Consider the following 13,912-nt stretch of genomic DNA (forward strand, 5'->3'; position numbering starts at 1 on the left):
TACAATGGCTTCATGCTGATGTCCTGGAATGTATTAATATCATTTCCATTATTTCCACCTCTGGTTCTGAGGTTCCCATTGGGGGGAAAAAAAAAGTCTATCTATAGTCAAAGTACACCTTAATGCTGGGCAACTAAGAAAAGATACAAAAGACACAAAATCCACCTTGACCACAAGAGTTGGAAAACTTTCTGTCCATGCTTTTGAAGATTATCTTTTGACACTAACATTTAAATATATATTAATTTAAAGGAGAATTTTAGAAGTTTCCAAGAAATCAATATTGTCTCCAATCCAGTAAACCATTTTATCAATTAATCTTTTATTTTTTATTTCACACATCAATATTTTATAGAAAAAAAGAGCCTCTTAACATTAAACTCTAATTACAATGCTTTATTCTGATTCTTTCCAAAGTAGAGACCTTAATTTTTACACAATCAGTAAATACAATAACTTAACACTTTCGAGGCTCATTTAAACATTTCCCATACAGTTTTACATATATCAATACTATTAATGGCTATATAACAATCTATGAAAGCAATAGTAATACATGAAAATTTACTTATCCAGTTCCCAATTACAGGGCTCTTTTAAAAATTCAAATGAATGCACTCACTAGAAATATCTTTATACAAATAGCCTTTTTTTCTTTTAAAATATTTTCCTGGGCATATGCTACTCAGAGTGAGTTAGATCTATCAAAAGACAGAGTGGTTATAGGGTTCTTATATTTTTCTAAATAGTTCTTCAAAAAACTAATATAATAATGCTACTGGTACGAGGATACATGCAATTAAAATTTTTTTGCATGAACTATGTCAAAGTTGCTTAGTTTGCATTTTTGACATTAGGAAATCTGAATACCATTCTAAGAATTGACTTCTATTTGTTATCTTCTTGTTTGAACTTAATTCTTTCATAAACTTGCCTAGTAAGCCTTATGGATTTGCATTTACCTTTTAAAAAACAGAGTACTTTATCCTTGTATAATGCAGGTAGGTTTTACCCCATCTCTTGGAATGCAAGAATCCCTTTTTCCTCCTAAGTTAAAAAGGCATATCTTTGCTTGCTTATTAGCCTAAACTATAATAATTCTGTCAAATTATATAAATCATCCATCCATCCATGTTAAGTGGAAGTGTAGCAAATTAACATACTAACTTCACCTTATTGCCAGTTCTTTGGACATAATTTTATTTACATTAATCCTCACAATAATTCTGAAAACATTATCTCTACTTTATAGATGATGAAATGAAAAGTAGGCATGATTTTTCCATGATTATACAACTGTAAGTAGTTAAGTGAGGACTACAATTTTGGTTTTCAGATTTCCTATTTACTTCCCTTCCATTATACTAGAATGTAGTTCCTTCAGTCTGCTTCTACATAAGCATCTTTCTTAATTTATCCCAACATAGTTGTGTAACTTTCTTTAAATGGCTTGCATATACTAATACCCAAACACTTTAAATTGTTGGAATCTAGAAATAAGATTAATTTTTAAATGCTATATATCCTGCAATTTTCTGAATTAGTCTTTGATGTTTATGATACTACAGGTCTCACTAGTTTAAAAGCCATGTTAATAGAAAATATTTGTGCTTATTTTTCTCATTTACATATGCTTATTAAGGATTTATTACAATGATGAGTTTTCTTCAGCTATATATAAAAAATAGTGCCAAGATTATTTAATTTCTGGTTGAGAATTGTTTCTTATTTTTCCCTAACAGGAATGATATAAGTTCTTGGTTTTAATAATTACTTATCACAATGAGAAACCAACAAAGTCATTAACAGAGATAAATAAAAATTTTTATTAATATTAATACACTTTGAATTTTTACTTTGTTCTGTTGATATTGATTTAATGGTTATTCTGTTGAACACTAATCACATAATTCTGAGTGACAGTAAATAACTATTTTTCATTTGCTAATATTTTGCATTTGTTCAGATGAGACCCTTTTCAAAATGTTTTCCTCCTAGTAGTGAGGCCATATTAACTTCAAAATGCAAGTGTTAGTACATCATCTTTCTGGTACATAGATATTATTTATTCTTTGAACATTTGAAAAAGTTCACCAATAAGCCCATAAGAGTAAAATGGATTTCTCAGAAAATTATACTAGTCTGGGACTTCCCTAGTGATCCAGCAGTTAAGACTTTCCTTCCAATGCAGGAGGTGTGAGTTCAATTTCTGGTTGGGGAGCTAATATCCCACTTGTATGCCTCACAGCCAAAAAACCAAAAAATAAAAAGGAAGCAATATTGTAACAAATTCAGTAAGGCTTTAAAAAAATGGTCCACATCAAAAAATAAAATAAATCTTTAAAATAAAGATTTTAAAATAAATCTTAAAAAAAAAAGAATGAAAAGAAAATTATACTCTCCTCTAATTTTTAAAATGCTTTTCTTTGGTAACAATATTTTATTTCCAATTTATCTGTATTCAAGTAGGAAAGTAATAAGTTCATTTGTTAGTTTTTAAAACCCTTATTTTATCTAATCTAACATTTTCCTGTTTCTATTACTGTGGTTCTATCATCTTTTGCAACATCTCATTGATATTCTCAAATTCTTATGAATAAAAATATTCCTCATATTGAAATTAAAATATTTTCAATAGATCTGGATTACTTTCACTTCCATTTAATTTAATATCTCAAATTCTTTTACATTTTAATAACTAATTTTTCAGTCTATTTCAGACATTTCAGTTGTTTTGATAAGTATAAGCCTAGAAGCCAACCAATAACATATTTGCAATAACAGATTCAAAATATACATATATCAATCCATGACTTCTCTACTTCAGTAAGTTGAAATTTACTTAAATTGTTCTTGTTTCATTTTCCTCACATATAGAAGAGCAACAAAAGTCTATTTAGAGCATATTTTGCCCTAGTAACATGTTACTTCTTATAACATCATAATCAAAAGATAAATTAAAAAGAATAATTGTGTTAAAGCTTAGACAAATTCTACTTCAGTGAGATCCACAGCTCTAAGTTACATGTATTTTAAATTAATCTTTACTTTCCTATTTCTCTGACTCAGTAATAAGCTGAGAAGTCTGCCTACTTTGCTTCACTAGCAATGCTGGACTGGTTCTCATGAGCCAGTAATCTTTTCTTCCTCCTTCAGTGCCTACACTCTTCTAATAGTTAACATTAGTTGAAAGATTTTGAAATCATGAAAGCCTGGATTTCAATGTTGGCTCTGCCACAAACCCAACTCAGAGTGAATTATTGTCTTTATTTCCTCTCTGAAAATGTATTATCTGCCTCACAGAGTTGTTGAGAAACTACAATGAGAGAGTACAATAAGTGCGTAGCACATAGTAAATGCTCTGTGCTAGGGCAAAAAATTGTAATTAAAGGGCTTATTTCCTACAGGATTATCATTCTCTGTCTGAGGAATGGAAATGGTGACTTAGGAAGGAAGTTTACTTCTTCTGACAGTTCCACAAGCTTGCCCTGCTAGAATATAAGCAGCTTTATAACTTCTGGTGGTTCTGGAAAAAAATGTTTCTATCTTCTAGATAACAGCTAAGAGGCAGGAGATGATTATGAAGGTGTCCACCTTGTTACTTGCTGGGACACAGCCAAAGGGACATGGCAAAGCTTCCTCTGATTTACTCCTAACAACTGCAGTGTTACTAATTAAAGTGGTGGGGCCAACAAAATGGTGTGCTTCACTTTCATTGAGAAATCTTGGGAAATCTACTCACAGATGGATTTTTAAAACCATCTGTAATCCTAGGTTAAAAATGCTTCACTCAGTTTCCCCTTAGCAATTTCAGAACAGGCATTCTGAAATATCTTTTCCTGGAGCAGTTTATTTTTTCTTTAGCCTGAATTACTTAGAAGTTCTTTTCTTTTAGGTGCCAGAGCAGTGCTCTGCAGAAATTTTCTAAAGTATTGAACCAGAACTAATCTTTCCCCCTAGATTTTCTCTGGACCAAACCTCCCAAGAATGAGCTTTGCAACTACTAACTGAACTCTCTGACTTTTTCCAATGTATAAGACTGGGGTGACATCACTACCTCATTGATTACAAGGGTCAAGCAGGAGAATTAAACTGCAAGATGCATTCTAAACATCACCTTCACAAATAAAAGATCATGCAAAACTATTCTTCCAACAATTACAAACATATTTTATCACATTGGCACTTGCATTAGTTGCTATTGCTGCCACCATATCTATATGTTTATATTATAAACAAAAGACCCACATAATTTCCTCTGTGTGTGTTTCACTACTCAGAGGTGGTAGCAACTGTAATAGCTGTAAAAATAATTAAGATATTCTTTAGATACCACCATTCTGTAGACAATAATGAAATTTGAAGGTAATCAGCAGATTTAATATCATTTTCCTTTAAGCACCACTGCTCACATGGAACTTTCACATATATACCCAGTACTAAAATAAATCTAATTCTGGGTCATGGAGCCCATTCTGAAACAAAAGCAAGTCCAATAACCAATAAATCAGTTACTGATAGGTTAACAAAGGCATCCAATGACTGAAAGTCACAAAGAGAATTATAAACAACATCTGCATGGCATTCATCATATAAACACATCTAATTACTCATACAGGAAACTGTCCTTTAAATGAGAATATTCTGATGCCAGGACAAAGACCCAAAGTAGCATTTCCAGTTTGTTTTTTTTCGTTCTAGTTTTGAAGGTGCTTCCCTGAACTTTCTAGGTTTTTGCTCCCTTCAGAGGATTCTAGTTTGGCCATTATTATATTATTGGTTCCAAGAGGCTCTGCTGGCTTTTCATCACTGTCAAAGAAAATGTCTTCCGGATTTGGAGGTGGGGGGCAGAATTCTTCACTTGGAAAGATCTCGTGGAAGAGTGTTTCAGCTTGCTTGACGGCATGCTCACTTCCGAGTCCACAGTCAGGCCCAGTGCAGACATAAACGTTGGAAGGCAAGCCACTATAAGAGCTTCGGCTGACTCCCGAGGAATCTCTCATGTTAAAATAAAGAGCCCACAAGAGTTCTGGCTTTGGAAGTTCTTCCTGGTCTACTTCTGTCTCAGAATACGGGGTGAATAATTTCTTCACCACTGATTCTAAATCTTCTCTTGCTGTTTTGGAAGATGAACAGGTCAGATGTACCAGGTAGGTGTCTTTCATGCATGTCATGGTTGAAGAACACAATTCAGTGATTCGGACAGCATGCGCTCCTGGTTCCACCGGAGGTACTGTCAAAATGGAAATCTGCTGATCTGAATCTGTCTTTAGGACAGACTGATCCGTAATGAGCACTGCCCTGGAGATCTGCTTGTACTGCACACTCGAACATGTTTCCTCAGACAGGTAACTATCCTCCACAATGAAATATTTAGCATTGATCCTTTGACCAAGGTGATCTATAATTGCTTTACATCTTCCAGATTCTCTGTCAACTACAAGGCATTGTACTTTATGGCGAAGACAATATATTCCACCGAAAACTGCACACATCCTGCAGAAACACTGGGGAATTTCGCCTTGGCCATATAAGGGAAATAAAAAGGGAGTGTTGCCAAACCGTCCAAGACACTGAAGAAAGTTTTTTGTTGCTTTAAGGCCATCTACTGTAGTGCAAGATGATTCTGACGTCATGGCAATCGAGTGAAGTATAAAATGTTGGAGGCTGGGGGTTAATTTTTTGGTTTTCAAGTACTCTGAAAATGAGCATTGTGTGAAAGCTTGGTATTCCTCTGGATGTTGTTCATAATCTAAACAAAACGTAAGAAATTTCATTAGCATCCTCTTTTCAACCATACTGAGCTCTTTGCTATTAAAGACATCTGCTCTGGAACAAGGCACCTGCTCTACTTTTCCTTCTCGAAATGCAAGAATCCTAGTGACATTTTTAAATTCTGCGTAACGACTAACATTTGATTTGATTAACAGATCAATTAACAGTCCTTGAGAATAAAGCAGCTTCGATGACAGATCAATATTAAACCTCCTGCCTTCTTTAACTATTTGAGAGTAAGTAATCCTCTTTCTCTTTGGTGGCACACTGTTGTCTTCCAATGCAGGTTTGATTTCATCTTTAGTGCCATCTGAAACTGTGTGTTTATAAGTATGATACCCACAATATTCTTCTTTCACAGAAGCTTCTGCTGTATCAGTTATTTCTTCATTGTTTTTTGGAGTGTCTTGTGTAGGCACTTCATAGCTAGTAACGTGTGATGAGTGTGTTTCCTCAGACAAGCATGCAGAATTCAGAGGTTTTATGAGGGTACTAGATGCTACACAGGAAGGATTTTTCTGCAGAGCATCAAGCTCTTCAATATTGCCATCCATGCCCTGACTGGCATAACAAAAAACTTCAGCGTGTTGAATGGTTTCATCCTTCTTGCAAAGAGGGATGGCTTCTTCTGTTTCATGGATCATGTCTTGCCATGCAGCAGGGCTTTCTTCCCCAGTGTCACTGTTTTGCCGATGTTCCTTCAACCAGGACAGCAATCCTGGAAAGCTGAAACTAGCCCAGTTTCCCCCATAGTAACTTTTTGAATCAAGATGCAGAACCCTTTGACCACTTCTGGAACATGCAGCGGCAAGGATGGATTCAGGCAGACCTGTCCCCATCACTATCACATCAAACTCTGTTGGGAGACTGTTGGCCATCCTGGAAAAGTGTCTGGTGACAACTTCTAATGAAGAAAATGTGTATGAATCTGGGCTGAGGGTTCAGAGAAGGTGTGAATATGCTGTAATAAAATCTCTCCTTGTGATATTCCAGATCATCCCAGAAATACTGAAGTTGCAGGTCCCAGGTATTCTACTGCTACCCTTTTTTAGTATTATTTTCTTATAGGTCAGTAGCATAAAACCATGATAAAGTACATCCAATATCTGAGAATAATAAAACAAGTATATGGTGTTCATTTCTGTGTTTCATCTTAGCAGCGAATGTCAAAATGTATCACATATGCATTTGTGAATGGAATTCTGCTCTGAAAGGAGAAAATTCAAGAAAGAATACAATTATAAACAATACTAAGAGAATAGTATTTTCAAGCATCAATAATTATAATCCTATGGAGCACGACCTGATATCAGGACATAAAATTCTACTAAAGCAAGTCATTACATGCTTTCTCACATGTTTTTTTCTAACTTCTTGAAAATAAGCAAAAGATATAGACTCCTGCAAGTCAGGCAATTCAACAATGAAGAATGGATATAACAACATCCCCCCAAAATAAAAAATTGGCATAATACAATTCTATAACTTTTGGTTTTAAGTATTTGAATAAATGGTACACAACTAGGAGATTAAATTGCAAGTAACATGTGGCTCCACTGTGTTTATGGAAACATACTATATACTATGTGCATGCTGCTGTGATTATGCATATTTCTGTGGCCCATACTGTCTCTGGATGCTTCTAAGAAAAATGAATAGAAGACTTTCTCATGCCCCACCCACCCTTAGGTTCTTATGGGAACAACATGAAACTATTTCAATTGAATGGGCCACTGCTATAATCAGAAGAGGATTAATTCAATAAAATAACTAGCATATTAAAATGTTTAGGTATATAAAAGAATCAGTCTACTGAAAACGTATTTGTAAGAAATCCTTATATAAATGTGCATATGCACAGGTGTGTTTTTTAGGTGTAAGTTAAAAAGGAAAAGTCCTGGGTCCATATGTTAAAACACTGCAATATAAAATAACATCTACTTCATTGGAAGGACTGATGCTTAAGCTGAAGCTCCAATACTTTGGCCACCTGATAAAAACAGCTGACTCATTGGAAAAGATCTTGATGCTGGGAAAGATTGAGGGCAGGAGAAGAAGGGGACGACAGAGGATGAGATGGTTGGATGGCATTAATGACTTAATGGACATGAGTAAGCAAACTCTGGGAAATAGCGAAGGATAGGGAAGCCTGGCGTGCTGCAGTCCACGGGGTCACAAGGAGTCGGACACAACTGAGTGACTGAAGTACTGCTTCTAAAACCCATGTCAACATAGGGTGACGTGTATTTTTGTGAGACCCTAGCTCTGACACTGAATCTCTTCATCTCGAGATAAAGGTCTGTCTAAACGTCCTCTGCCAAGATTAGCATGTTGTTTGTTGCTCTTATTTTTGAAGGGGTAGGAGGTGGTAGTAAAGAAAGTCTCTGCTGTTAATCTGTCGCATCATTCTGGTTGCATTCCATGTGCAGAACACCTTCGTGGTGAGAGGTGTGGCCAGAGGTACAATAGCAAAAGGGCTGAAAGGCCTACTCACCTGGAAGTTCTTAGGCTGAAGTATTACAAATACCACATGTGTGGAGGCCTTTCTATCACTCATCATTGCACGGTAAGAGTGAGTTTCTTGAGCTCTGATTTTTCCTACTGCTACACTTACTGAAACCTGGATCAGTGCATACTGGGCCTGCCTAGGCTGAGATGACTAATTATCCTGGATACCCATATAACAAGCCATTCAATTGGAACTTAAAGTGACTAATTCACTGAATTGACAGTTCAGTTTAAGTGAGATGGCAATCTTCATTGTCTTGTCTGATCAAAGCCTCTGACTGAAGAATATTAGGGATTCCACTTGCTTTCAGCATTCCCTAAGAAACCAGGAATTGAGCACAGAATGAAGTGGTTGCCTGGCCTACTCATATATATATGTGAATTACTTATTCTGCTTTCTTCCTGCAGGGTTTGGAGAGGAAGACAGAACTCATGAGGGTATGTGAAGAAGCGTAACCATAGTATGTACCTATTTTGGGCTTAGAAGGGGATATAGCAGAGGGTTGGGAGTAAGAGAGAGGATATAAGCCATAAGTGCTGAAACCAGCCACCTCCTAACCTACAGGTATCAAAGGAATTCTCGTAATATAAGGCAGGACAGGACAACCTTAAAGAACATTGAGCTCAATTACCCTGTAACCCTAGGTAAGAGAACTGATGGCTGGAGAGATTAAGTGACTGGGAGAGTCCACATGATGGGTTAGCCACAGGATTGAGTGGGACCCATGCTCATGCCATCAGGCCAGTGGTCTTTCCACTTGACAGAGCAGCCTCTCTAGAAGCCTCTGAAGTAAGCAGTCACTTTTGATATTTTAGAATGTCCTGTCCTTCTCTACTCCAGGGTTAGTTAGTTCTTGCTTAGGGCTAACAATGAGGAAAGCACCCTCCCTCTTTTTATCTTTAACTCTTACCTAGAAGCACAATGTTTGGGATTTACTCCAGAATCTGCCTGTCAACGCAGGAGACACAGGTTCCATCCCTGGGTTGAGAAGATCCCCTGGGATTGTGGCAACCCACTCCAGTATTCTTGCCTGGGAAATCCCATAGACAGAGAAGCCTGGTGGGCTACAGTCCATGGGGTCACAAAGAGTCAAACACAACTGAGCAATTAAACAACAAAAATGTTTTCAGCTCTATCATAATCCAATATTGATCTGTCTCCCAGGGCTTGAACAAAACTCAGAAGGTTCTGTCCCAGCGTTTCCACCTCTAACTTAAAAGCAGGTTAAAGTCATTGTTGAAAGTACTAACTAAATGCCCAGAAAAAGAAAACAGTGGTCAGGCAAAATACTGTGTGATGAACATTTCTAGCAGTCTTAGAAAATCCTTTCAGATTGGGGTGGGAATGGAGCAGGGATGAAGAGGGAGGAAGAGGATGGAAGAGAAAAGGAGATACAGTAGGTTGAGGCCACAAGATAGAAGGGATGAGGAAGAAAGCAAATGCTGGTACTAATAAAAAACTCAACATACCCCTGTTTCCAAACTCCCAGGCACTGAGTTAGAATAGAAACTGAATTTCCCAGCACAGAAAATGCACTTCTTGAAGATAAGAACTTTAAGTGTTTATTGGGGAAGGGGTAGGTAGTAGTAGAATATTAGAATCATTGAGACAATCAAATAAAATTATGATTTCTATGACATTTTCTTGTGTCCCTCAACATATAAAAAAGGAATCATAACAAATATAATATCAGGGTTTGTCATCACATAGAAGGTTGGTGAATAAGAAAATACTCTTGATAATGCTGCTGCTGCTAAGTCACTTCAGTTGTGTCCAACTCTATGCGACCCCACAGACCGCAGCCCACCAGGCTCCCTCATCCCTGGGATTCTCCAGGCAAGAACACTGGAGTGGGTTGTCATTTTCTTCTCCAATGCATGAAAGTGAAAAGAAAAGTGAAGTCGCTCAGTCATGTCCAACTCTTTAGCGACCCCATGGACTGCAGCCTACCAGGCTCCTCCGTCCATGGGATTTTCCAGGCAAGAGAACTGGAGTGGGGTGCCATTGATAATGCTACAAAGATCTTATTCTTGTAAGCTTGCCAAGATGAAAGCAGTAATGAATTATCAATGAATTTCAGGATTTTTTTTTAAAGGAAATTTAAGACCTGAGAAATATACATTTCTATTTCAAACTTTTGTACAAATGAAATTTCTGGAGCACATACAAAATGATAATTTCTTTTCCAACCTTAGAAAATAATGTCTTCAATGAAATGCTGGGTGGTTCATCCCTCAAAATGCCAAGTGTCAGTGAGACTTAAATCTTGCATCTGGATTAAGAGTACTGTATCATCAAGTTCTATTTTAATGAAACCTACTGGTTTCACAGCTAATTATATGTTCATTTTGAGTTGGGATTCTCTCATCCATTTGCAATCTCACCTGAGACTTTCGTGTGCTGGAAACTATAAGGAAGAAAACACAGAAAAAATAGCTAATAGGGTATATGCCAATGTGCATTCTGAGGACCTGAATAAAACTATCTCACTTCCTAGGAAGCAGTCAAAGGTTTACAACTGGTGATGGGCAAATTTTTTAAGAAGAATTTACACATCGCGACTATGTTAGGTTTATACCTCTCATTTTAGAAAATTAATATAGGGATTAGATCTCATCACCATCTCCGAACTTTCACAAGTCAATCACTTTTGCCCTTGAAATCTCTTAACCCCACGGACCTTAATTTCTTTCCTCAAAGTGTATAAGCTACTGTCTCGTGCCCTGTTGAATTAAATGTGGAGACAGAAAGCAGAGAAGTAGAGGAGCAGGACAGCGACCAGAGATGGGGTATGGAGGAACTGGGGCCACTGGGGAGCCGGGGCTGCAGACAGGCTGGGGTTTGGGTGGGCGTGGGGCCTGGTGAGCACCGGGAAAGAGCAAGCGCGTGAGGACGAGGTCAGCGGGGGAGGAGGAGAGGTGGGCGGAGGGGGTGAGATTGGGGGGACGGTGAGATCACGAGAGAGAAGTCGGGGCTGGGCAGGAGGGGAGGTCAGAGGAATAGAGGTCAGTGGGAGGTGAAGTCAGGGGAGCCCCGCCGCAAGGCTGAGACCCGAAACGAGAGGGGGCGGGGCCGGGAGCAGGAGCGGGAGGGAGGTCCGCCCGGATCACTCACCTCACAGGCTGTTGCCGAAGCCCACTCGCCCATCGTGGTGCTCCCCACCCTGCTGCCCCTCAGGGCGAACGAGAAAGCCAGCGCGGCCCGGAGGACGGACGGTAGCAGATCGCCGAGGCTGACGTGGAGCAGGAGGTGGCGGGCGGGGTTGCGGAGCCGCGGTAACTTGAGGTAGACGACGAGCACTAGCAGATTGCTGCCCACGCCCGGAAGCCCCACGGAGCCGAGCAAAAGCACCCTGCGCTCGTAGGCGCACTCGCTGACAGGCGGGGTGAGGCTTGACTACCCCGCCCTTCCGGCTGCCGCCGCCGCGCCTCCCCGCCGGCTCGACCGGCGCCGGCGCGCTTGGTTCTGGGCCGGGCGCAGGGCGCCCTGTGGCACTAGACCCCGCCCCCGGCGCGCCTCGTAACCCCGCCCCTTCCCGCCACTGTAGTCCCGCCCCGACTCGCCTTGTAGCCCCGCCCATCCCGGCGCACCTCTAATCCCGCCCCCTGTCGCAGTCTTAACTGAGTCCGCGCGCTCTCGGCCCTTTTCTCCCTCCCCAACCTGTATTCCGGCTCCAGCTCTCCCAGTCCGTGAGAGCCGGAAGGGAGATCGACCTCGGTGGCTCCTCACTTCGCATCCCCACCCCTCCCCCAGCCCAGCCGGAAGACCTCTTGGCGTTCACCGCTCACTCACTTGTTCAGAACATTTATGGATTTCTGGCCCACCACGTGCTCACGAGGGGGTTACACGAGCGACCCCTAGCCTTGGCTTCTTCCCTCCCAGGAAGCTGTTAGGAACCACTGCCAAATGGTGTCGCACATTTAATGCAAACCCAGGCAGCACCCCAGGCCTGCTCATATTGTCCTTCGTGTTCTCCCTGCAGTGGAAATGGATACACCCCGTCACTAAGGCCCTCGCTGCGGCCACCTGCCAGCTCCGCACCACATCTAGCAGGTGAAGAGGTGGTCTCTGTGTTTGAAGCAGAACACTTCCTCTGACCTTTTATACTGTGAAAATAGATGGCAAGTTAAACACAGGTCTGTGAACCGATCAGTCATTACAGGGCTGCACCACTGCCTCTACGCAAACCACAAAAGGGCCCAAGGAGGATGCAGTCACTATCCAGACCCGCAGACTGTCCTGGGCACCGCTGGCCTGCACAGTGTCTGCGCAAGGGCAAAGGACTTGCCCTCCACGAAGGTGTATGCCTCCTCCCACCTCTATTCAAAGGATCGGTTGAGAATGAGTAGGGTCAGTGAACTCCCATTACAAGTGTTTTGGAGGTAAGGTCTAATCGTCAGGGCAGGGTTGCTCTCCATCATGGTGCATTGAGCAATAGCTGAGGGGCAGTGTGCTCTGCCCTCAAAATCTTGATTTGTCCTTAAGGCTTCCAGTCTGGACTTACCTGTGAGATTAACCCACCCACTTCTTAAAAAACAAACAAACAAACAAAAAACATATAATTTTGTATTTTAGATTTATGCAACTGTTTAACAAGTTATATATATTTAATGTTGACTATGTTTACTGCCTAGTCTACAGTAAGGTCTCAATAAATATTAGTTGAGTGAATGAAGAAGGACTCATATTTTTCCCTAAAGCATTCATTCATTCATTGGTGCTGAGTCCTGCTCATAAACTTTACATTGTGGTGGTGTTGGGAGAACAGACAATTATCAACTAAGTACATATATAGTGTTGTGAAATGTGGCATTAAGAAAAATAAGGCAGGGCTTTCCTGGTAGCTCAGTGGTGCCAATGCAGGAGACAAGGGTTGGATTCCTGGTGGGGGAAGATCCCTCATGCCTCAGCAATTAACACTGTGTGCCACAGCTATTGAGCCCTTGCTTTAGAGCCTGGGAGCCACAACTAGTGAGCCCTGCAACTACAGAGCAGCCCCTGCTCACACCGCAGTGAAGACCCAGCACAGCCAAAAACAAATAAATACATTAAAATTTTAGAAGATAAATAAGGCAGATAATTCCTAATTATCTTTAATTCCTAAAGGAAATCAGTCCTGAATATTCATTGGAAGGACTGGTGCTGAAGCTGAAGCTCCAATACTTTGGCCACCTGGTGCGAAGAACTCACTCATTGGGAAAGGCCGTGATGCTGAGAAAGATTGAAGGCAGGAGGAGAAGGGGATGACAGAGGATGAGATGGTTGGATGGCATCACCGACACAATAGACATGAGTTTGAGTAAGCTCCAAGTGTTGGTGATGGACAGGGAAGCCTGGCGTGCTGCAGTCCATGGGGTCACAACTGAGTGACTGAACTGAAAGCAGATAAAGGGTATTTGGGAGGGAGGGCAGAGTTTGTTATTTTATATAGCATGGTTACACATAGCCACCCTGAGTATAACAGGCACAGGGTAGATGTAATGGAATGGGTCCATGCTTGACATATTGGAGGAAAAATAAAGAAACCAATGTGGCTGGCTGGAATGGAATGAGAATTGCAAAATAAGGGCAGGGAAGTAGGTGAGCAGTGATTGGCCTCAGGTTCTTGGCTATTTTAGTAAAATGACT

At 40.3% G+C, this 13,912-nt stretch overlaps 1 protein-coding gene across 2 annotated transcripts; it reads right to left on the reverse strand.

The window, feature by feature from the left end:
• Window positions 1–293: 293 nt before the first annotated feature.
• On the reverse strand, window positions 294–11,754 carry CHML (CHM like Rab escort protein). 2 transcript variants are annotated; one of them, XM_070474356.1, is made up of 2 exons: window positions 11,399–11,754; window positions 294–6,977 (listed from the first exon to the last, which is right to left on the reverse strand). In XM_070474356.1, exon 2 carries the CDS (start codon window positions 6,651–6,653, stop codon window positions 4,698–4,700), a length of 1,956 nt encoding a protein of 651 aa, XP_070330457.1. In that variant the 5' UTR covers window positions 6,654–6,977; window positions 11,399–11,754; the 3' UTR covers window positions 294–4,697. The 2 variants fall into 2 exon arrangements, with proteins under 2 accessions (XP_070330457.1, XP_020767648.2); XM_020911989.2 differs by having other exon boundaries at window positions 294–6,982.
• Window positions 11,755–13,912: the final 2,158 nt, after the last annotated feature.

The sequence above is a fragment of the Odocoileus virginianus genome, chromosome 11, assembly GCF_023699985.2.
Source record: "Odocoileus virginianus isolate 20LAN1187 ecotype Illinois chromosome 11, Ovbor_1.2, whole genome shotgun sequence".
NCBI lineage: Eukaryota > Metazoa > Chordata > Mammalia > Artiodactyla > Cervidae > Odocoileus > Odocoileus virginianus.